The 23,433-nt window shown below is 36.4% G+C and overlaps 1 protein-coding gene across 1 annotated transcript; it reads left to right on the forward strand.

Annotated features, from left to right (window-relative positions):
• Positions 1-506: 506 nt before the first annotated feature.
• DPH6 (diphthamine biosynthesis 6) lies at positions 507-22,691 on the forward strand. The gene is made up of 4 exons (XM_049790214.1): positions 507-529; positions 3,964-4,058; positions 9,190-9,383; positions 22,506-22,691. The coding sequence occupies exons 1-4, from the start codon at positions 507-509 to the stop codon at positions 22,689-22,691; spliced, it is 498 nt and encodes a 165-aa protein (XP_049646171.1).
• The last annotated feature ends 742 nt before the right edge of the window (positions 22,692-23,433 follow it).

Raw genomic sequence — 23,433 nt, forward strand, 5'->3', positions numbered from 1 at the left:
CAGAGCACAATCTTTATCAGGTTTTAAACTGTATATTTATTTAAAAAAGCATAATAGCTAGTTTTTTATTTTATTTTTTTAAGTGAATATTGTGACAAGCTAGCCGGGGTGGACAAACTGCCTTTTCTCCCTTTGCAGGCCAAATGCCTGAACCAGTGACCCAACATCCTGGCACCAAGGCCCTGGCCCTTCCTTCTTCTGGAGACTTCAGTGCCCTCACTTGGGTGGCCAGGCTACGCCTGATGAACATTCTTTTCTAGGCCGCAGGAACCGGGGTGCCAGAGACCAGACGCCAATGGCTGGGGGTGGAAAGGAGTCATATTGGCGCCCGTAAACCACGTTCGAGGCAGTTGCGTTTGCAACAGCCGCATTGTAGGCGGCCTTGCTCTGCTGGAAATCAGGCATGTCGGAGGACAGCCTCGAGAGCTTCAGGCAGGTCCCGTCGGACGGCCGCGAGCTCCGCGGCACGCATGCTCATGGGTGCGCGCATGCGCACTGCGGCCGGCATGAGGGTCGTGGCTCTGATCAGGTAACGCGGCCCGAGCTCCAGCCGCCGCCCTGGGCGCCCAAAGGGAGGCGCAGGCTGCGGGACTTGCACTTCGGGGGGCGTCCCATCCCTCTTCTTGCCGACGCGTCTTCGCTCCCGGAGTTCTGTACGGCGGAAGTGTCGCTCTCCGCCGCTGCATGCGGGGCGCCATCTTGCGTGCTGCCGCGTGGGCTGTCGGGATTGCTCCTCCCTGGCTGGCTCCCTCCTGTAGAGATACAACTGCCCATCTCTGGCTTCTTCTGGATGCTTTGCACCCACTTTTTGTTGCTTTGCATGCCCTTGGCCCCCAAAGTAACTTGATAGTTGGAGTCATCCTTTAAATGGAGTGTTTTTGAAAAACTTATTTATTTTTTGAATACAATATATTCAATAATATGATTATATTAAATATAAACAGATCCTATAAAAATAAACATAACTTCATGACCATAATTATATCATCCATATAAATGGTGTGATTATAACTCGATAGTTAACTTAAATTTTATTGAATATGTAAAATATATTTAATAACATGATATAATTTCTAAGTACCATGATGACAAACATGTTTGTAGTTAGATTTCAGTCATGAAAAGGACACACACACCCCCAGCTCCACCCCATTTTTTAAAAAGGGAATCCTGTGACAAGCAAACTGGTTAAACCGAAGCAAGTAGGAACACTGGAACAAAGTTTGGGGGTGAGGTTGGGGGTGGGGGGAATGTAAATTAAACTGACTGACGGGGATTTGTGCCAATAGGGAATGAGAGATACTTTTTCAGTCAAGTGCTTTGTGAACCTTCGAAGAGCCTGAGTGTTTTTTTGTTCAGTGTCCTAAATACTTGCTATTGGACTGACAGTAAAGGCTGATTAGAAGGCCCATAAGATTCTGATAGACTCTAGTGATTAGAATATTTCAGTTTCTTTCATTATTGAAGTGATTTAAGCAGACTCTCGACTATAAAATCAAAAATTCTTGTTATGCAGTGACTTTCTTCTGCAAAATAAAGGGTTAATCTCTGAGCACTTAATATCATAGTCTTCCTTTAATCTAGATGGATAAGAATAAAAGTTACTCAAGGAAATGAGCACTTTACTTACAGATTCGGTTTACTAAGTTTTGACCATTTGAGTAAGACCCTGAGGAAGACCAAATCTTGGAGGAAAGGACAAATGATTGACTGACTTCATTCTTCTCAAAGTTCTGAAATGTATATTCTGAAGTAAATCTTTGAAAAGTCGATATTTGAAAATTGTTACTGGGGGGTAGAGAGATAATACAGCAACTGGCACAGCATGTGGTCAGTACCCCATCTCCAGGAAGAATGCTCCCTGAGCATAGAGCCAGGAGTTAAATCCTAAGCACACAGGATTGTGGCCCCACACCCAAACCCCAAACAAAATTACTTCCTAAATTTAATTCTGTGAAAGTGCTCAGAGACATACTATATACATATGAATATTTAGTAGTATGTATATTGGTATGAATATATATTCATTATCTGCATATGCACAGGCTATATATTTATGCTTACATATGATGACTCTCTTTTATGTGTGGACTAAATTGAGTGACTATATCTACTTTTAGGGATAAGTGAAACACTAACAAATATTTTCTTGCACACAACAATCAAACGAAACCTTGAGGATTGGCTAGGTTATTATATTAATTTTATAATAAGAATCGTAAACTGGCATATATTGAGTTTTTTGTTTAGTTTTATGAAAATTCTCATCTTATATGGATTTTCTCATACGACACATGTTAATATACTTCAAGACAGATTTAGACATGAGTAAGTAATATGACAATTCCTAAATTTATTTGACCTTGAAGGCCTTTTGCAAGACACAGTAGTTTTTTTTAGGTACTAGTCTTCCACAGGACTTAATTTGGTAAAAAAAAAAAATTGCTTTAAAACTATACTTGAAATCTCAGCATATTCTGGTTGTGGTGTTTGTCTTTTAATCTTTTGACACCATAAATACTCTAATTAGATCCTTTGGCTTTACAGAAAACCTCAGCAGTGAATAGGGAAAGTTTGTGAGAGATTTAGAATCTGAGAAAAGATAGGGTGGTGTATAACTTCACTGCCTTTCTTCCTGCAGTGTCTTCCCCTTCAGAAGTTCTAGAATGAGAGCTGTTGATCCATACATAGTAGAGCCTGCTAAATGTTAGGAACTAAAATAAAAGGCAGAAAGAGCAAATTTTACAAGAAGTTTCTTTTAGTTTCTTGGTCTATGAATAGGTCTGAATATTGTCTGGATGTACATTTGTAGATCTTAAGCCAAGATCTGAAAGGAGGGAAATAGGAGGGTGATGGAGAGAAGGAAGAGAATAATGGAAAGAGACATAAATAGTAAGAAGCAGTACGGTATTACCCTGAAACAGCATATATGTTGCCTATCAGATGAACAATGGCCTGTTTTGAGTAAATGATTTGCCTCTATATTATGTAAAGTTGATACTAGAATTTAGAAATTCCTTTCAATCCATTTATTAGATTTACCCATTTCTTGTAATTATTTTGCCGATTTATCTACAATGATATCTGAAATCTGAAGAACTGAAAGTCCTGACACTGAACTTAACCATATAATCGAGTATTTTGCTTCCTGTCTCTAGATTTTAAACCCTCCGGATATATCAATACTTCCATGAGATTTTGGATATCAAATTTTGGGTTACACCTAAAAACTCAAAGTTTTCTCCTGACTCCTGGCTCTGTGATACCTGGTATCAAAATGGTGTTGGCCACATGCAAGGCAAACCTTGTACTCTCTCCCTGGCTCAGGATCTCAAATATTTATTTTGATCCTTTAATAACCATCAAAGACATTTGATGGCTGGAGGCAATCAGACATTATATAGTCTAATAGAATAGTTTTCCTAGAATTTTATCCGAATATATATGCGTATATAAAGTATGTAGATAATAAGTAGCTGATATGTACTTTTTCTTTTTTTTACAAATCTGCTTATGAAACAGTGATAAAAACCCTTTATCATATTTTATTTAAAAAGGTCTTTGCTCTAAAATGTCATGCTTTCTTAAGCTCTTTTATGTAAACAACCTTCAATAATCTTTGTTGGGGTGTGGGGAGCACAACCTCAGTCCTCAGGGATTACTCCTGGCTCTACACTCAGGAATCACCCCCGAGGGTACTGAAGGATACTGGAAATTGAATCCACGTGGGCTGTGCATAAGGCAAAAGCCCTACCCATTGTACTGCCCCTCTGGCCCATAGATATTCAATTTTATTTGCTCAGTTTTTTATGTGATAGAAATTACATGAGTTTTTTTTGCCCCCATTCTAATTGTAGCCCCAAGTATTCCATAATGATAAAGAGTTTTATTTTTGGTAACTAATAATCCTCTGATGATAATGATCAGTAACCTGTTTTTTAATCTCTTTATCTTATGTTTTAGCGGTGGGAAGGACAGCTGCTACAATATGATGAAGTGCATCGATGCTGGACATCAGATTGTTGCTTTAGCAAATCTAAGACCAACTGAAAACCATAGTAAGTACAGACTTTTATTGGCATTATGTAAATGATTGCAATGCCAACTTCATACTTGTGTTCTATTGTATATGATATGCCAGGACAAAAAAGGAACTTATGTATATTTATTGCTTACTAGATGCTCAGTTTTATTAGCCTACTTATAGACCTCACTTTGGTCATTTAAACCTTGTCTTTTCCCATTAGAACTTTTATTTTTGGCATTCATGCCTGCCCAAATTCCCTCTTGTGTAAATCATAATGGGCTAAGAACAAAGCAATGACATTATCTCAACTAATTGCATCTATAAAGAGCCAAATAAGCCAAATTTTGAAATAACCTGTATTAGCATTTTAACCTAAGCTTTTTATTTTATTTCCTAACATTTGTTTGACTCTACTCCATATGGATCAATAGCTACCATTCCAGAATTTCTCAAGGGGAAGAGATTGCAATAATTATATATTAGCATTTTAATATAACATGTTTTTAACATATAAGCATAAACAAGCATTTGATAGGGACATAACATATATATTAACATATATATATATTTCTTTTATTTTAAGTTGAGGTAAAGGATGGGGATATGGTAGAGCATATGTCGTGCACGTGTTGGATCTTGGTTCAGTCTCAGTCACTATGTGACCCTGTGAGCTCTGTCAAGTGTAATCTTAGTGTTGGTCATTGAGCACTGCTAGCAAGAAAACAAAAAGGAAAGAGATTTTCCTCCTTGGGGATACACTGAGACCAGGAAGTTGGCAACTCTCTTGCTTTTGCTACTCTTTTATAGATATTAATTGCTAAAATGTAGTAAGAAAGATTTGCCTTTTTCTAATTTTATTACTACTTCTTTTTTCGATTATTATTTTTTTTTTTTTGGCCAAAATGAGTTACAAATCTTTCACAGTAATATTTGAGGCACATAGTGACAATGAGTGAAGGGCATTCCGACCACCAGTGTTGTCCTCCCTCCAACCCTTTACCCAGGATGTATCCCATTTCTCCCTCCTCGAGAATGCTAGTGTAACTGATCCCCACTTGTACAGCTTGCAGATTGGATATCCATTCTGTTGTCATTGACTTTGGGTTTGGTATTCAAGTCTGATCATTTTTTATTTCCACTAAATGTTCATATGACTGTCTGGTCCTGGTACCATCTATTTTTCCCCCTCAAATTATGAGGCTGAGCAAGATGATTCCAAGAGCAAGATAATGTGGTTCTGTTGGAGGTATAAGAAATGAAAAGGGGGGCTGGAGAGATAGCATGGAGGTAAGGCGTTTGCCTTACCCTGAGCTTACCAGGTCCCTGAGCTTACCAGGAGGGATTCCTGAGTGTAGAGCCAGGAGTAACCCCTGAGCACTGCCGGGTATGACTCAAAAACCAAAAAAAAAAAAAGAAAAAGAAAAGGGAAAAAGAAAAAACAAACAAACATGCACACCCCCCCCCCCCAATAGAAGGAATCATCTAGGTTCTTTACATAACTCTGGCAAACCTTTTTTGTCAAACTTCTTACACAATTATCTCAAATTCTGTGCTATTATTTTATTGTTATATTAATGTGAATTAAATGTGTTTTATAGGTAAAAACAGCAATAATAATTTCTGCCATAAAGTAGACTGCTACTGAGCACTTGGGAAGTATTTTTTTTTTCTGGTAGGTATTTATTTAGAGTTTCTTGGTAAAAGATGAATAATTAACTAAAATTAGTCCTAGAAATAGCAAGCTGTTGAATTTCCTTTTCTTTTATGATGAAGACCAAAGTAATGTTGGCAATAAAGTGGAAAGATAGATAATAGAAACAGAGCATTCTCTGTAAAGGGTAATGGATAAATACATACACACACACTCTCATATTTCAGTTTTTATTTTATTTTTTTTATTTCAGTATTTTTTACTAGAATTCTCATGGGTATAGATAATAGCTCTTTTTATAAAAGTGAGGTATTTTTATAAGATGAGCAACCTCTGTCTTTATTAGAGAAATCTCTGAATAAGGGATACCTTCTATAATAAAACAAAGTACAATCTACTTGCATACATTGGTTTTGTTACAAAGGACAGAATTCCCTCAGACCCATGGCCAGTCAGGTAAAATGGATTTTAAAGTTCCTTATATTGTAAGATCTTGGTATTTTGAGAGTAAATATTTTAATAATATGTAACATATATGATACAGTTTCTCTCTCTGGAATTTTTATATTGTCTTCAGCTTTCTCTATGAAATATTACAGTTACTGTGTACTGAATTATTAATCTATGATCTTATATATGCTCTTGGCTCACTGGAAGCATAGGTAAAACAACAGGCATATTTTTTTCTTTAAATTGTACCTCACAGTAAAATGGAGACATTGATTTAGAATATTTTTGAGACAAAACTTAGTAAATAGAATTGGCACAATAAAGTAAAAGCTGGAAGAAATCACCTGAAACTATAGAAATAGTAGTAGAAGAGAATAGATGGCTATATGTTGATTGGAAGGAAGGGTTGATTAATCTTGAATTAAAGTCAGAGGAAGTTGGAAATTCACCAGGCTCCCTCCCACATATGTTGTTGCCTCCAACCCCAGTATGTTGTGCAAAGAAACCTAATGAAGTAGTGACTGGTAGAGTTGAGTCCACTATTGATTGAGTGAATTCATGGAACTGTTTTCAGAGAGTAGTCTGGAAAGGAATTTATATTCATCAGTGGGGAGAATGTGGACTTGTCATAAAATCCACTAAACCCATCTCTTTAAATTTGTAGTAGGAACTTTTGTGGCACGTTAATTGAGGTGCTTTAGGCAACAATGGAGACTTTGGTTTTATTTGATCTCCTACCACCGTTGCTCTGTAGCTTCCATTAATAAAAGTTACATTGTGGTTGGGACTAAATGGAACCATAAAGGAAAATTGTCTTGTAGGTTTTTGATGTTAGTAAAATGTTTTAATTATACCAACATCAGGAAGTTTGTTGCTAAGGGGCTCAAAATATATTACTTTTGTTGTATAAATGTCCATTAAAAATAATACATTTAAAGATCAAGTCTAAATTTGTGATGAGAATAGCTAAAAGGCTTTTAGGTAATGTTATCTATATTTCTACTTTATCCTAAAAGGAGTAGACATATTGTTAACAGTAATGCGAGTATGTGGAATACGATTTAATATGTGGGTTTAGAAACATAGTGAGCCAAAATTTAATGGCATATGATGTTTTGATTATTGAAGAAGCCCTGGTAATATCAGCTTTCATGCCTTTTGTTAGACACTTACATTGACTTAAAAGCCTGGACCTACTTACTAATAGTCAGATATACACAACTATAACCAGAGTTCTTAAAATGTTTTGTATCATGTTTTGTTTGTTAGTTTTTGGCCCACTCCCAATGGTGTAAGGGTTGACGCCTGTCTGCATTCAGGTATCACTCCCGGTAGGTTCTTAGGTCCTTAAGGGATGCTGTGGTTTGTAATTGGACCTGCCACATGCAGGGCAAGTTCTCTACCTGTTTTACTGTACTTCTGGTTTCTGTAAAATTTTTTTAACATTTTATTTTATTTTGGTTTTTGGGACACACCTGGTGGCTCTCAGGGGTTACTCTTGGCTCTGCGCTCAGAAATTGCTCCTGGCAGGCTCAGGGGACCATTTTGGGATCCCAGGATTTGAACCACTGTCCTTCCAGGTCAGTTGTGTGCAAGGCAAACGAATGCCCTACCGCTATGCTCTCTCAGGCCCCAGGTTTCTAATTCATTAGATAGTCAAAAAGTTTGATGCAGGGGCCGAAATGGTAGCACAACACACTGTCTTGCACACAGCCAACTCCCGGACGGACCCAGTTCGATCCTCAGCATCCCATATGGTCCCCCGAGCCTGCCAGGAGCTATTTCTTAGCTCACAGCCAGGAGTAGCCCCTGAGTGCCGCTGGGTTTGATGCAGGAGCCAGAAAAATAGTGCAGTAGACAAGAATTGCCTTGCACATAGCTAATCTGGTTTTGATCTGGGCATCCCTTTTGGTTCTCAATGGACCCCTGAGCATGGCCAGGCAGATAGATTCCTGAGTGCAGAGCCAGATGTAATGTGTGGCCCAAAACACTGGGGGAATAAAAACTAATGCAAATTGACCTGTTTTGAAAATTCTGTTAATATTTTATAATAATTTATATCACATGATTGTGGAATCTTGGACAGGAGTACTTTATTTGCTGAACTTAGTATGATTTGAAACATTTATAATTTTTCCAGTTATGTTGAATTTACATATGTTTAGTTGAAGTGTTGAATATAAATGATATAATTAAGAGACTTCAGAATTTTTCTTGAAAATCATTTTTGTTTTTTAATATTTGGGTCATGCTCATGTTTGTTTAATATCACTCCTGGTGGGCTCAAGGGAAAATCTGGGGTGCCAAGGAATCCATCCCAAGTTGGCCACATGCAGACAAGTGCCTTACCCACTGTACTACTATCTCTCTGGCCCTTCGTCTTGCAAATTCTCGTTCCATTAATTTAATTAAATTGTTTAATTAATAAAGTTTTTTTAACAGGTCTAAATGACTTCTTGAGCAACTTTAAATATTTGAAAATAGTATGTAATAAGATCTTTAATTAAATAAACCAAGAAAATAATTTAGATAAAGTTCTAGGAATCAAACTGATCAGCCTTATTCAAGGCAAGATTGCACTCTCTAGCTTTTATTTATGTTCACTATATGCAGCTTCGAAAATTAAATGAAACTAAATTTTTAATTAGCAGTGGAGTGGAGTTGATGTGAACTAGATGCAACTATGGACAAAAGTGTTTTTATACTTTCCATTACTGCATAAATACAGAGAGATTGAATATAAGAAGCTTTCAGATTAGATTTTGAATGCTCTCCAAGAAGAAATATCTAGACACACTTTTTTTTTTTTGGTGTTTTTTTTTTTTTATTTGATTTTGGGCCACACCCAGCAGTGCTCAGGGGATACTCCTGGCTTTGTGCTCAGAAATCACTCCTGGCAAGTACGGGGGACCATATGGGATGCCAGGATTCGAACCATCGGCTGCTTGCTTGCAAGACAAATGCCCTACTGCTGTGCTATCTCTCCGGCCCCAGAGACACACTTTCAAAATCATTTTTTCTTTCACCATTTTACTCATTATTTCTGCTTTCAATGTTACAGCGGGGTCAGATGAGCTGGATAGCTACATGTATCAGACAGTGGGCCATCATGCCATTGACTTGTATGCAGAAGCAATGGCTCTTCCCCTCTACCGCCGCACCATAAGAGGAAAGAGCATGCATACAGAACAAATATACACCAGATGCGAAGGTGATGAGGTTGAAGATCTCTATGAACTTCTGAAACTTGTTAAGGTATGTGGAGTGACTATTTACATTTCCTGCATGATTTAGTAAGTACGAGTATTGCAATAATTGGTAAAAAATAATTTTTAGTGACTTACCTGTTCCTTCAAAGAATCTTTTATCTTTCTGGATAGAAATCAGCTTACCAGGCAATATTAAGTGTTTTTTAAGAATAAAATAAATAATTTTGCACCCAGGATTGTCATATGATAGATTAGTTTTCTTTTCCTTAGAGCAGTGGGGCTGATGTATCTCTAGTCATTTTTCAAAGAAGTCTTTTGTTTACTTAAACACGTGTTTACAAGATTGTTTATAATACAGTAGGGGTTTTGTTTTCACTGTTGCAAAAGTTGATCCTGATTGTGTTCCAGTCATACAGTGTACAATACCCTAACCAGTACATGATTCCCAACACCATTGTCCCTAATTTCTACCCTCACCCCGCCTATCTCTCTCTCTTTCTCTCTCTCTCTCTCTCTCTCTCTCTCTCTCTCTCTCTCTCTCTCTCTCTCTTATTTCCAACTGTCATAGTCATAACAGTCCCTTTTTGCACTAACTGCAACCCCCAACCCACTCTGTCTAGCTTCCTATTGTGTATTTGTCCTCCTGGCCCTATCTCTATTGTCTCTGGGTATTATTTAATAATATATTTTCTTTTTTATTAATAATAATTTATATTTTGACCAAAGTGGATTACAAATCATTCACAGTAGTATATGTGACTTTTCTTTTCTTAAAACCCATAAATGAGTTAGACTATTTTGTGTCTATCTCTCTCCCTCTGACCTATTTCAATCAGCATAATACTTTCTGTATCCATTCTATGTATAAGCAAATTTCATGACTTCGTTTTTCTTGTTTTTCTTTTTTAAATTTTTTTAAAGAATGCATCACAGAATTGACATAACTGATCATAATACATTTGCTTCAAGATAAAGGGAAAGCAAAGTTATTAAAAATAGAAAGAAAATAGAAAAACTAAAAAATAAAATGGGAGAGAAGGAAAAAGAAGAAGAAAAAGTTCAGTGGCAAGTATATTTGTCAAAATTATTATATCTTCAATAAAGTCATTAATACAGTAGTAGAAGGTTTAGTAAGCTCTTAATTTTTTACTTTATTTTTTCTGGTAGCTGCATAATATTTCATTGTGCGGATATATCACTGATTCTTTATCCACACTCAAGTACTTGGGTGTTATCCAGATTCTGACTATTGTGAATAGTGCTCCAGTTAACATAGGAATGCAGAGAGCATTTCTGCATTGTTTTTGGGCTCCTAGGGTATATTTCTTGGAATGATACTACTGTAGAAATGAAAAAACTCACTGGAAGGCCTCATCATCAGATTAACAGCTGACCAGCTGTTTTAGACAGAATCTTCCCTAGTCATTTTTTAAAATGTACTTTTATTTTTTGCCAATTAATACAGTGGTCATTTAGTTCTAGGTGCTGGATTTAGAGCACTGAATGCATGAATAGGCTTTTTTTTTTCTTTTTAGGCCACACCTGGTGATGGTCAGGGTTTACTCCTGACTTTGCACTCAAAATTATTTTTGTCAGTATTTAGGGGATCCTATAGGATTCCAGGGATTGAACCTGGTAAAACAAATAACCAAATCTCTGTCTATTGCTCTGTCCCCAACTGAATAGATTGCCCCCACCCCCAACTGACTAGATTTTATAAAAACCTTATTCTCTTGGAATTTACTTTTCAATGGAAAGAGATAGATTGTAAAGAAAGAACTAAATGATATATCTGGTGGCAGATACAAAGACATAGGAAGGACAGAATTGAGGTGATGTTGAAGCATGATGGGTTGAGGGTAGGACTGTGCTGTGCATAGTGGTCTAGCCAGCCCTTTCTGATTTTGAAATTCATATTGATGCAGAGAAAATGAGAGACTGGGTCTTGGTTATATCTATCAGAAGAGTAAGAAATAAATAAATACATCTCTCTGTATAAGACAGCAACTTATATTGTGAATTCATTGCTAATTTCTCTACATGAAGTTAAGAAGTTAGGACATGATTATCTGATAAGTACTGTACCTAGTAAATAGTCACTAAATAAATTATTTTAAGCAGTTAGCTTTTCTTCTCATTGACACCTATATGAATACATTCCATATGTATCAATCAGTCTATTTAAATTTTATTATAGGCAGTATGGTTTATAATACCATTAATGGTGGGGATTCATACAAAAAAAATTTCAGCACCACATCTGTCGCCAGAGTGTCTAGTGTTCAGTGTACCCATGTCTCATACCCTATCACAGTACATTTTCTACTGAAGTAAGTTTTCAGTTTCATTTTATTTGGGTACTTGTTATCACTTTATACTATGTATTTATATCTCACATTTGAAAGATATCATTCTGTTATCTGTTCTTATGATTCTAACTTCATTCAGCATGGGAGAGCATGGATTTTGGTCAATTATAAGCAATTCATGTAAGGAGATAGCGAATTTAAGCCAGTATTTCCTGGATATCCACAACTTTTTCACAAAGGAAAGGAAGATTCCTTTCCTCAACTGAAGTACATTGTATTTCAGTATCATTTTTGGGAAGAAGTTCAATTTTTTTCAATTGTGTGTTGAACCCTTAACATTTGCTAACATCATAGCTACTTGAGTGGCCTCACTGATAGTACAGCAGGTAGAGTGCTTGCCTTGCATGCAGCAGACTTGGGTTCAATCTTTGGTCCCAGGCATGATCCCTAAGCACAGAACCAGAAATAAGCTCTGAGCACTGCACCTCCCCGCAAAAAAGCAAGTAAACTACTTTAGTGCTAACTCTTACATTTGATGCTGGCAATGCTTAATATCAGCAAATTATTTTGATTTAAAATATTGAAAGTACTTACATTTCTGTTTGTTTGTGTTTGGGCCACAACCATTGGTGCTCAAGGGTTATGCCTGTCTCTGCTCCCAGAAATTACTCCTCAGGATCAGGGAACCATATGGGATGCTAGAGATAGATCCTGAGTTGACCGCATGCAACGCAAATGCCTTACCTGCTGTGCTTTCACTCTGGCCCCCCACTTACGTTCTTTTAATATTTGTAGAACTAGGGATGCATGCCAGTGGGAGTATATCTTGCCTTATAAGTGTCAGGCATGAGAGGGTGGCTCCTTGATGCCACACATACAAAAAAGAGGTTAGTTTGCCTTGTTAAAACACTTATTTATTTATTTATTTTTGGTTTTTGGGGCCACACCCATTTGATGCTCAGAAATCGCCCCTGGCTTGGGGGGACCATATGGGACGCTGGGGGATTGAACCGTGGTCCTTTCCTTGGCTAGCACTTGCAAGGCAGACACCTTACCTCTAGCGCCACCTCGCCGGCCCCAAAACACGTATTTTTTACGTTAATCATTTTTATTTACCTTTTAATAAAAAACCTCATAGAGGAAATACTTAGAATGATTTTGTAACTTATTCTTTAATTATGATACCATAATAAGTAGATGCTTTTCTTTGGATGTTAATAGGGAGTGCCAGTGATTGAACCCAGGCTCTCACATATTCAAGAAGATAGGTGCTCTGCTTTGAACCACATCCAGAGTTCCATAGATACTTTTCAAAGGGCATTACAGAAGAAATCTTGTTTATTCCTTAGAAGATATCTATTAACAACTAGTTTGATTGTTAAAGAAAAGGGAAGGCATGGGGGAGGATTGAGGTGGGGGCATAAATGGTGGGAATGTTGCACTGGTGAAAGGGTGTTTTTTTTTTAATAACTGAAATCCAACTACAAACATGTTTTTGATTATGGTGCCTAAATAAAGAAAAAACTGTAGTTATATGTTTAAAAAATTCTCTTTTTAAAGGTATTCCCACATTAGTCAACTAAGATCTTGATAGTTTTCACTTGGGGTAAAAATTCTGCATTTTCTATTTCTTTTTCAGAGTTCAAGTAGTTTGGGTATTTAGCATTAGCTAATGTTACAAAGTGGTTGGACTAACACAAGCAGTTATTGTTGTCAAAAAGTAATGGATAATTAAAAACTTTGGAGACGTTCTATAGAAATAGCCTTAAAGAAATGGAACAATAATAACTTACTAGTCAATTTAATTTAAATAGGCAGATCAGTAGTAATTAAGAAATTTTTATTTTGATGCATGCTTACTTTGTAAGAGAATGCTTTGGCATTATCTTTATAGGAACCATTAGTTGGACATAAATTAATAGTAATGTTAAATCTTTGCAATTCTGCTTTGGAAATTCATCTGTGATAATTATAACTATAAGTTGAAAGAGATGTTATCAAGTTGTCTATGACTAAATAGTTTTTTTCCTATGAAGAAATATTAATGTCACTATTGGATATTTAAAGGTGATAGATATTATAAATATATTGCTTTTGTAGAATAGATTTTGTACTCTGATTTTTACAGTTAAATATATTTATGAAACACTGTTGCAAGATCTTACACACTCTAATGAGTAATTGAGTAATGATGGCAAAAATAAATCAAGTATTGTTATACTTCAAGAGTTTTGTTCTAAGAACACAATGATTTTTCATTATTATTTACTTGAATGTTAATGAAACATTGAAAGCATTTAGACTGATTTTTATTTGCAATAAATTTTTGACAGTTTATAGCTTTGTGACTCTTACATATAAGTCAACCTTCTGTTTCATAACTCCCTACACCCCAGTATTAGTATTAATCTTTACATAGGGAATTTTTTTTTTTTTTGCAAAGAGTTTAGTTGACTATAATTGAAAAGAAGTAGGAAGACCTTGAAAGAATTTAGACAGATGGGGCACAGCGGTAAGGCATTTGCCTTGCACATGATCAACACAGGACGGACCCGGCTATGAATCCCAGCATCCCATATAGTCCTCCAAGCTTGCCAGGAACGACGCCTGAGCACAGAGCCAGGAGTAACTCCTGAAAGCTACTGGGTGTGACCCCAAAACAAAAACAAAAACAAAAAAATTTAGACATAAAAGTGAATTGGATTTCCATATACCTGGGCATCCAAACATACTGGGAATTGCCTTGGCACCCAAGACCATTGTGAAAGAAGAGTCCTTTTGGTTTTTATCTGGACTCATTAAGGATAGATATATGGATATATGGATATAGATATAGATATAGATAGATATAGATAGATATAGATATATGGATAGCCTCTATTACTACACAAAAGCATGATTATTTTCTTATTCTGTCTGTATCTTTTTAAATCAATAAGCAATATCACATGACTGAAGCATAAACCATAAATACCTTATTTCTATAGATAGTATACTTAAGGATTAGCATATTTTTCTCTACTGGATTGAAGCAACTTCTTACTGAATCTGCTCTTTATTCATTTCAATATAGTTCTTTTCCTCATTTAAATATAGTTCATCTTTAAGAAGTTTTCTTAGCGAAAAACTTGCAAATCCTTACCTTTTGGATATTTTTCTATCAACTCTCACATTTGATATAATAGTTGGAATAATTCAGAGAGCTCATGCACTTACAGCAGGAGTCCCTGGCTTAGTCTCCAGCTCTATGTGGTCCACTGAGCATCTTTCAGGAGCCACTTCTGCACATCAAGAAGACATTGAGCACCAAATTATGGCCCCCAAACTAAGAAACAAACAAAAATGTGATTGAAATCAAGTTTTTGAAACTGGTTTCATGTACCTCTCATAATTGGACATTGGATTTTGTATCCTTCTCCCAACCCTTATAGAGTAGCAGCATATGTCTGTCTTTTCCTTTTTTGGTGGGTCAAATATAAATAATAACTGGTGAAGGACAGGACTAGGATGGTAGATGGTTGGTAGATCTGATCTACTCTTTCTCCTCATTTCTGGTCTTTTTTAAAATTAGCTTCATTTCATTTGCTTCCTCTTTCTGTCAGAACATCTTGTCTATACCTCTACCTCAGAACATTACTGGGATTATTCCGTGTAACTCTTCTCTTGATAAATGTAGGCCCTTAAAGATCTGCTGTGCTTCCCAAATTTCTCTCTTGCTGTCTGGACATTTCTTAAATGATTGTTTGCCAAATTAGTTTGCTCCAAAGTTTATTTTTTATATAATAATGTCTGGCATTCAAGGGAGCTGAATATCAATCCACTGGTAAATTCACTTCATTTTTGTGTTTCCATTTTGAAGCTTAAATGCAACAGGTATTACAACTAAAACCTTTCAGAATAAATTATCTTAGCAGATTTGATTGTAACTTATGCATATTCACAAATAATTTTCACTTGCAGAATATTTTCTTAAAATTCTTGAAATCAAATTATTTTTGGTATCAGAATCTTAGTGTGTGTGTGTGTGAGTGTATGCGTGTGTGTGTGTGTGTGTGTGTGTGCGTGTGTGTGTATGTGTGTGCATTGAAGAACTACTTCTGATAGTCTCATTTTGAGTTTTGGATACAAATTGTCAAACATTGAATACCTGAGGCAAATCTACAGGCTATGAAGTGGGAAGAACATGTAATATGGTCTTAAGATTTGCCGAGACATCTAAGCCTACTGCTAATTAAACAGGCAAATAGCCCAGCAGATTGTTGCTGGCTCTTTAGGACTGCACAGCTTGCCTTAAATCCTGTCAGTTCCCAAGATTTTGGACATTAAACCTGGTCTCTTGGCCCAAGACACACTCTTCTATCATAGACTCTGGCCCCTAAAGAGGAAGTGTTCGAGTGACAAGAGTTCCATGTCATTTGCTTTTCCCTGTGCAACTTTATTGAGGCTGTGCTTTCTCTGGCCTAGTCAGTGGATAAAGTCAAGCATGCGTGAGAAGGCACATAATGAATGATCTTTCTGAAAATAAAATCTTGGATCATACTTGTCAATTATTACAACTTGAAAACTTACCATACGTTTCAAGTTTTTGTTTGTAGATTCCCCCAAAGTCCAGAAAACATGATTCCCTCATCTAGCAAAATTACCTTTTTGTCTCCTCAACCTTGAACTTTTTCACTATCTATATATTTTATGTATATTTTACACATGCATATTTATATACATACACATATACATTCTTTCTATCTTTTTCCTGATTCAGAGTCTCTACCTTTATGCTCCTTTTTCTTTTCAGTAGGAAATATAGGTTTCTTCATATCTTGTCATCTGCTCTATATATTTTAAAGTGTATTGGGTATGTTTAACTTGTTTTTCAATATTTTTTTTCTTTATGCTGTTCAACAACTAGGGTCTGTGTCTAGTTGATTTGCTTTTTCCTGACCATGCCACCATTTATAAGAAAAACTTTGTAGGTGTCTTTTTCAGGGTTTGTTGTTATAAAGCAACCAGCTGTATGAGTCTTTCTTGTTTCACTTTATTTCTGGATCTGAGTTTTTCCTTGTCTTAATTATACTTTTCTTGTTAATGACTGGATACACATAACCCAAATGGACAAGCTTGAATGACTGACTATCCCTTTTTTTGGAGGAAGCACAGGACTGCAATAGTTTGATAGGTCCTCAACTGATCGTGTTATACTGACTTTCCCTTTTAAATGGAGAACATCTTCATCCATCAGATTCATAGCCAAAACTATAAAATAGCCATAAAAATAATGCCACCATCAATAAATATTTAGATTTTTTTTAAACTGGTAGAGAATTTAATAGGGACTCTTCTAAGACATGCTGATGTTAGAGAAAACAGTCAGTGAATCGAAGAATGTTTTAGTTGACCCTGGTTTTTCCTATTAACTTTAAACTACATTACTAGCACTGAAAGATTCTTCTTACAGCTTTTGTTCAGGAAACATTAATTAGATGCTTATGATGTGCCAGTATTGTACTGTGCTTAAGGAGTAAAACAGTGGAGAAGACTTAGTCCCGGCCCTCACAAACCCTCAAGAGATAAAGCACAACAGAATGACCTCAACTTACCTTTTGTCTTTTTCCTATGTTAAACTTAAGTTAGACTGTTGTGAGAGCTCATTTTCCCCTGCATTGTTCCTGACTTTTCTTCAGAGTTTGTGTTTTAGTTTTATGTTTTAAGTAAAAAATGATCTCTCTTCTCTAATTCCTTTCACATGGTATCTTCTTGATGTTTTCTTTGATAGGGCCCCTCTCTGACTGAAATACTTTCCTCTTTGGAATCTCCGTCAAATGATTGGAAGCTTGCCACAAAGAGTGGTGAGTGCAGTTAGTATAGAGAAGGGTCCACTTTCTATGACAATGATAATCGGAACTGATTGCTCTAGATAATAAATGGGTACTGAAAGGGGATAAAGTGACATGCATGGTACCCCTTCATTAACAAGAGTGCAAACCGCAGTGTCAAAAAGGAAAGAGAGAGAGAAACAGAAAAACAAAGAGAAGAACTAGAGAAAACAAAGAGATAATGAGAGATAAATAGAGAAAAACAAAGGAGAAATAGAGGAAAGAGAAAAGAGAGAAGAATGAGAGAGGATTGAAAGAGAAAAGAGAAGCCAAATGCACCCCAGAGACAGGTGGGGGAGGGCGGGGTGTGAGGGAAACAGGGGACATTTGTGGAGAAAGTAGGTTGTGAAGGGTGGTGTACATTCTATGACCTAAACTCAACCATGAACAATTTTGTTAACATGTTCTGTAACCATGGTGCTTAAATAAAGTAATTACATAAAAAAATTGTATTTTTCTTTTAGTACTTAATTTGTCTTGATCTACAGGCCTACTGTGTGTTGTGATTTTTTTATTTAAAGATTATAAATTATGAGTCTGGAATTCAGTTTTGAAAAAATACAGTCTTATTTGTCTATTTTCAATGAAAGAAGTAAACACTGAGTGCCTCATTAGGTTTCTAGAAAGAAATGCTGTATCGGTTTTGTTTTGTTTCTCCTCTCATCATGCTGCAACTACATGACTTCATGTCAGCCTCAGGTCTTCTTTCTTTATTTCTTAACTTCTAAAATCATCCAGTAAAGCTATATGAGATATAGTTTCTTTTTCTTTGCATGCACAGTTCCATTAGTTTATTAATATTAAGTTGTAGCTACAACTAGCATGGAGATGAGTGTAATTCCTCTTGACTTTATTAGTAAGTTAATGCACAGAAGAAAAAGAATGGTAGTCATTCAAATTGTGAAAGAGGTTTTAATGGGGACAAATTTATATTATATATTAGATTGAATATATCTCTACATTTGTTGCCTATAATTTTGGCTCTTCTGAGCCTTTGTAAGACTCCCTTAGTCAAATAATTCAGCCTTCCAAGAAACATATGGAATTAATGTTTTCTATCTAATTTTCTACAGTAAACTGAGGCATGGGCCATTTCAAATGAGGATAATGAACTAAATCAAAGATAACAAAGGTTCTTATTAATAGATGCTTTCTTTCCATTAAAATTATTTTGGCTTGTTCTTTTAGGCTTTAACTTTATGCTTATCTTTAAAATCTAGGCAGTGTATTTTCTATTAACTCATTTGTAAAAAGCCTCAAGCAAGGACTTCCATTTGAAAGTTACATGAACTGAGTTTAGAGGATTTAGACTTGAAAGAGCATATGAAGAATTAAGAGATTTTAAAAAGTGGTTCTTTGAATATCCAGAGGGAATATAATAGGGCTCTTATACCCACTCTTGTATATAAAAGCAATTACCTCTCAACACGAGCAGAATTATATATGGTTCACATATTCATTGCATCTACAGTGGTGACCTGTGTGGTCGTGTTGCATTCTTGCTCTTTCCTTGGGTACTAAATGAGAAATTATTAATGTACAGAAGATTTTGAGCCTGTCTGATCAAAATTTAGCTAGTGCTAATCTTTATAGATTTCCATAAAAATACACTACAAAATCAAAAGAGGCAGAAATATCTACGAGACGTGCCATTTCCTTTCCTTGTACTAGAATTCTTTACTATCTACTAGCAAATTGGTTCTAGAACCTTTGAACTAGTCTTTTCTGTGAACAGTTCCCTACAGATTTTTCTCTAAGTAATAATCTTTCTGAATGGTGAGGAGGGGAGGAAAAGGCATAATTATTTGTTAATAATTCACCATCTTTCCATTTGAATCATACAGTTTGGCTCCTTTATATAATATATTTATCTCATGGTAAACTTCTATGACTTTTTAGTCTCTAGTAATTTTTTGGTCAGAATATCTGGATTTGCTAAACAGAAAGCTAATAAAAATCATTCTAGTGAACTTCGGTGAGGGTTTATGTGATTATTTTATTTTTGGTTTTTGGGTCACACCCAATGGCGCTCAGGGGTTACTCCTGGCTCTGGACTCAGAAATTACCCCTGGCAGGCTGGGGGATCATATGAGATGTCAGGATTCAAACTGGTGTCTGTCCTAGGTTGGTTGCATGCAAGGCACATGCCCTACCGCTGTGCTACCTCTCCAGCCCCTATTTAATTATTAAGATAAATTTCTTCATCGAGAGGAGAGAGGGAGGGAGAGAGGTATTTGTCTGTGTATCTGTTTATTTGACATAGGGAAATAGTTACTCAATTTTTGGGTACTCCTGGCCAGGGTCTACTCCAGACTTTATATTCAGTGGTAACTCCTTTTACTGGTTGAAGGACAAGATGCACTTATCTTTCATGCAGTGGCCATCAAACATGCAGAGTGGCCACGTGTGAGGCAAGTACCCTACTCCTTGTAGTAGCTATCACACTCCTGCCTCTGAAAGGTAGAAGATATTTTAGTCACAGCAGAGCATTCTGCTACCTCTCAGCATTACATTTGTATACATACCTGCACTATTACCATCTAACAATAGACATATAGTCTATATGGAAACCCTTAAGGCATATGCGGATCAGCAGTGAGCCTGAGAGGTAAGCATGTGGTTTGATAAGGGGAGGTAGAGTTAAGTCAGGGATCAAAGCGGCCAGTCTGTGTTTGATCTCATCTCATTTCAGAGCTCTCAAAATAATTATAGATCATTGCTACTCAAGTGTGGTCTAGGGGCTGGTGTTAGTCCAAGAACTTCTGTTATTGCTACAAGGTCAACTATTTTTTGGAAATTGATAATAAGCATTTAGGAACTTCATATACATTTGAGAGTGATTTTATGTATTTTTAGCCTAATAATAAAAACATGCTCTTTTATTATACGGCTCTAGCCTGCCCCCTGTGCTAGACTGTTCATTTCCCATAATTTTATTTTACAGGTTTTTAATATTTGAAGGTTTAGAAAATTTTTAGAAAGAAGCCACTCTTATCACAGTTTTAGAAACACTCTTCTCGGTCACAGCTTTCTATGTTTTCAAGCAATTGTTTATCAAAAAAGAAAAGATGTGATCTGTAATATGAAGTTGCCTTCTAATTTGGTCCTCTTTCTGTTGATGAGATAAGAACTATTTTATCATATTTGATTACTTTATAAGGTGGGTTCTGTGAGGAAGTAGCCCTAAGTTGAATAGACCTTTGGAGAAGCAAAGCATCTTTCTCTATTTTAAAAAATACTTTTCTCAAGAGTGATACATGTATTAAGCCATTGATCCAGAAAAATTGCAGCAAAAGTTGTTCCATTGTGCATAGTTATAATCACCTTCCTTGCCTTGTAAAATAATACTGTTTGTCAGGGGTAGGGAGATAGCACAGAGGTTAGCATGACTTACATGCTTCAGCCTGGGTTCAATCTCTGTCTGTAGCGTCCCTGTAGGGTTGGACAGATGCCTACTGGGTCAGCCTGCAAATTCCCAAAATTTCCAGCTCAAGCACAGAAAAGTTTAGCCTGGTTATTTGTACCTCACCCCAAACCCCAACAAGAATGACAAGGTCAACATTTTATCTGTGTTCAGATTTTCTCTCAGAATAACAGAAAATGAAAACTACAGCAAAGCATTAATTGCTGATGATGAAGATTGCAGCATCAGTTCAGTCAGTTGCTAGAGTTCTTTTTCTATGGGAGTCTATTGAGAAATCCCCTTATATAATTTGGGACCAGGTAATTTCAGGAAAAGTTACCAGTCTTAATAGGTAGCCTTGAATGTCTGTACATGTGTCATTCCTCTTTAAAGTAACCCCCTTTTGTGGTGATGCTCACAGCTAGCATTTGAGGAAATATTACTCAATATGTTGTAGACTTTGAAAACTGGCCTTTATGGAGAGAGATGAGCAGGCATTTCACAAGGAGAGAAATTCAAGGGATAATGACAGCAAAATGTTTGACCTCACTCATTCAAAAAGGAAACTATCAATTTGGTTGGACTGACAAAGGATACTAGTTTTGAAGAAACTGTTCCTCTTCTAGAAACCTCAGCAGCCCCATATTTGGTCAACCTTTCAGAGAGGAATTTGGCAGAAATTATCAGGCACACACATACACAAAATCACCTGACTCTACCAAATTGCCCACTTTGGGGGATTTAGTTCAAGTAAATAATTAAGGGGGTATGCAAGGATTTAGAGGTGACTGGCAAACTCAATTGTAGTGTATCCCTACAACGGAGTCCTCTAGACCATTTGAATGGAGTTGTTGAAATTTGTATCTATTATTAAGAAAAGGAAATTTATTATTAAATGCTCTGTAATACTATAATTATACTTCTGTAAAGTACAGTTATAAAATGTACGCACATGCTTAGAAAATATCTGAAGGCTATATTCAAAATCTGTACATGGAAAGTATAGAGTGATTGTTTAATTCTTGCACATTTGAATTTTTAAACTTTTTTCCTACTAATGGCATGCATTCCATTTGAAACTTCTGGGATGAAGGTTTGGCTTCCATTTTAAGATGCGCAGAATGGTCTAGAAGGAAAGGAAACCTGGTAATCAACAGGATGTCGCCATTCCCTAGTTCTTTTTCTGAAGGTTCATGAAGAGCCTGTTTTTCTTTACGCACTGGTATTTGAAAGTTGGCTCTCTCTCTCTCTCTCTCTCTCTCTCTCTCTCTCTCTCTCTCTCTCTCTCTCTCTCTCTCTCTCTCTCTCCCTCTTCTCTCTCTCTCTCTCTATTCTCTCTCTCTTCTCTCTGTCTCTCTCTCTATTTTTTTTTTTCTGTGACAAATACCTATCATTTTCTAAACAAGAATGCCAATGTCCCAGTTAGGCTGATGGAGCCCTTTTCATTCTCTCACAGCCCTGGTGTGTGAATACTGAATAAGCAGAGACAGCCTGGCCGGTGGTGCAAGAGGGCGAGCCAGCCTTGGGGCTTTTCTGGTCAACCCTAAGCCTCTGATTGCCACGTTTTCCTAATTTCCCATTTCCAGGGCATCCCTAAAGTGACCTCGCTGGCTGACTATGATGCTCTTAATCTCTCGGATTTTCACATGCATTTGGAAGTGGGCAGCCAGGCAATTGTTTACAGGACTCCAAATGAACTGTGCACCCGCAGCAAGTTTGATAAACACACATTTCCTCCTTTTATCAGTGAGATTGCAGAACGTGGAGTATGAGTTTCCAGCTTCACCCATTCCCCTCCAACCTTTTCCTGTTTAAAAACGTCCACATACTAATTAGATGCTGCCCTGTCCCTGTTTTTCATTCGGTGGACCGGTAGTTGATGGTTTATTCGCATACTTACCTAGGCAAGGTTTGGCAATCCTTCAAAAATAAGGTTCCCATTTATTTAATTTAAAGGAGATTCATCCCCACGAATGTGATGTGAGCATTAATTAACAGTAATGACTGCTAATCACTTTGCTTTTTATATTCCTTTAGGAGCACTGCTATTATCCAATGTAGTTAAGTAAAATGCTTGTATATGAATCAACAATGTTACATCCTTTTAGCAGCTATTGCTTACAATCAAGCTTTGCATAAATTAGAGTTAGCTAAAATTGATTTTAATATGCTACATTTCTTTCTACATTAGTAAGCTCAAATATCTTACTAAATATCCTGAATATTAAAAAGATATTACCTTATTTTTTTTTGCAATTATCCTTGTGGTAATGAAAACCAATATTTCAAATAAATTTTCTCAGTTTGCATTTTCCTTTAGATTTCTTCAAATTGCATGCAAAATGTTTTTCATAGTCACAGTAGCAGTGATCCTGCTGCAAGCATTTTATCAGATCAATGAAACGAAATAGGCTTGTGTTTAATTTTTCTGAATTTGTGCATTTGCTTCCTAAAAGATGTTACATTTCTTTCAATCATACAGCCCATTTCTATAAACTTGGGTCATAAGATTGT

Source organism: Suncus etruscus, chromosome 16, assembly GCF_024139225.1.
Source record: "Suncus etruscus isolate mSunEtr1 chromosome 16, mSunEtr1.pri.cur, whole genome shotgun sequence".
In the NCBI taxonomy this organism is placed as follows: domain Eukaryota; kingdom Metazoa; phylum Chordata; class Mammalia; order Eulipotyphla; family Soricidae; genus Suncus; species Suncus etruscus.

Bases quoted from the DNA above. Each gene is read 5' to 3' on its own strand.
- DPH6 (XM_049790214.1), top strand. From the start codon at position 507: ATGAGGGTCGTGGCTCTGATCAG. The intron at 4,059-9,189 runs GTAAGTACAGAC...TCAATGTTACAG, and splicing joins AAGACCAACTGAAAACCATA to CGGGGTCAGATGAGCTGGAT. The intron at 9,384-22,505 runs GTATGTGGAGTG...TCCCATTTCCAG, and splicing joins AACTTCTGAAACTTGTTAAG to GGCATCCCTAAAGTGACCTC.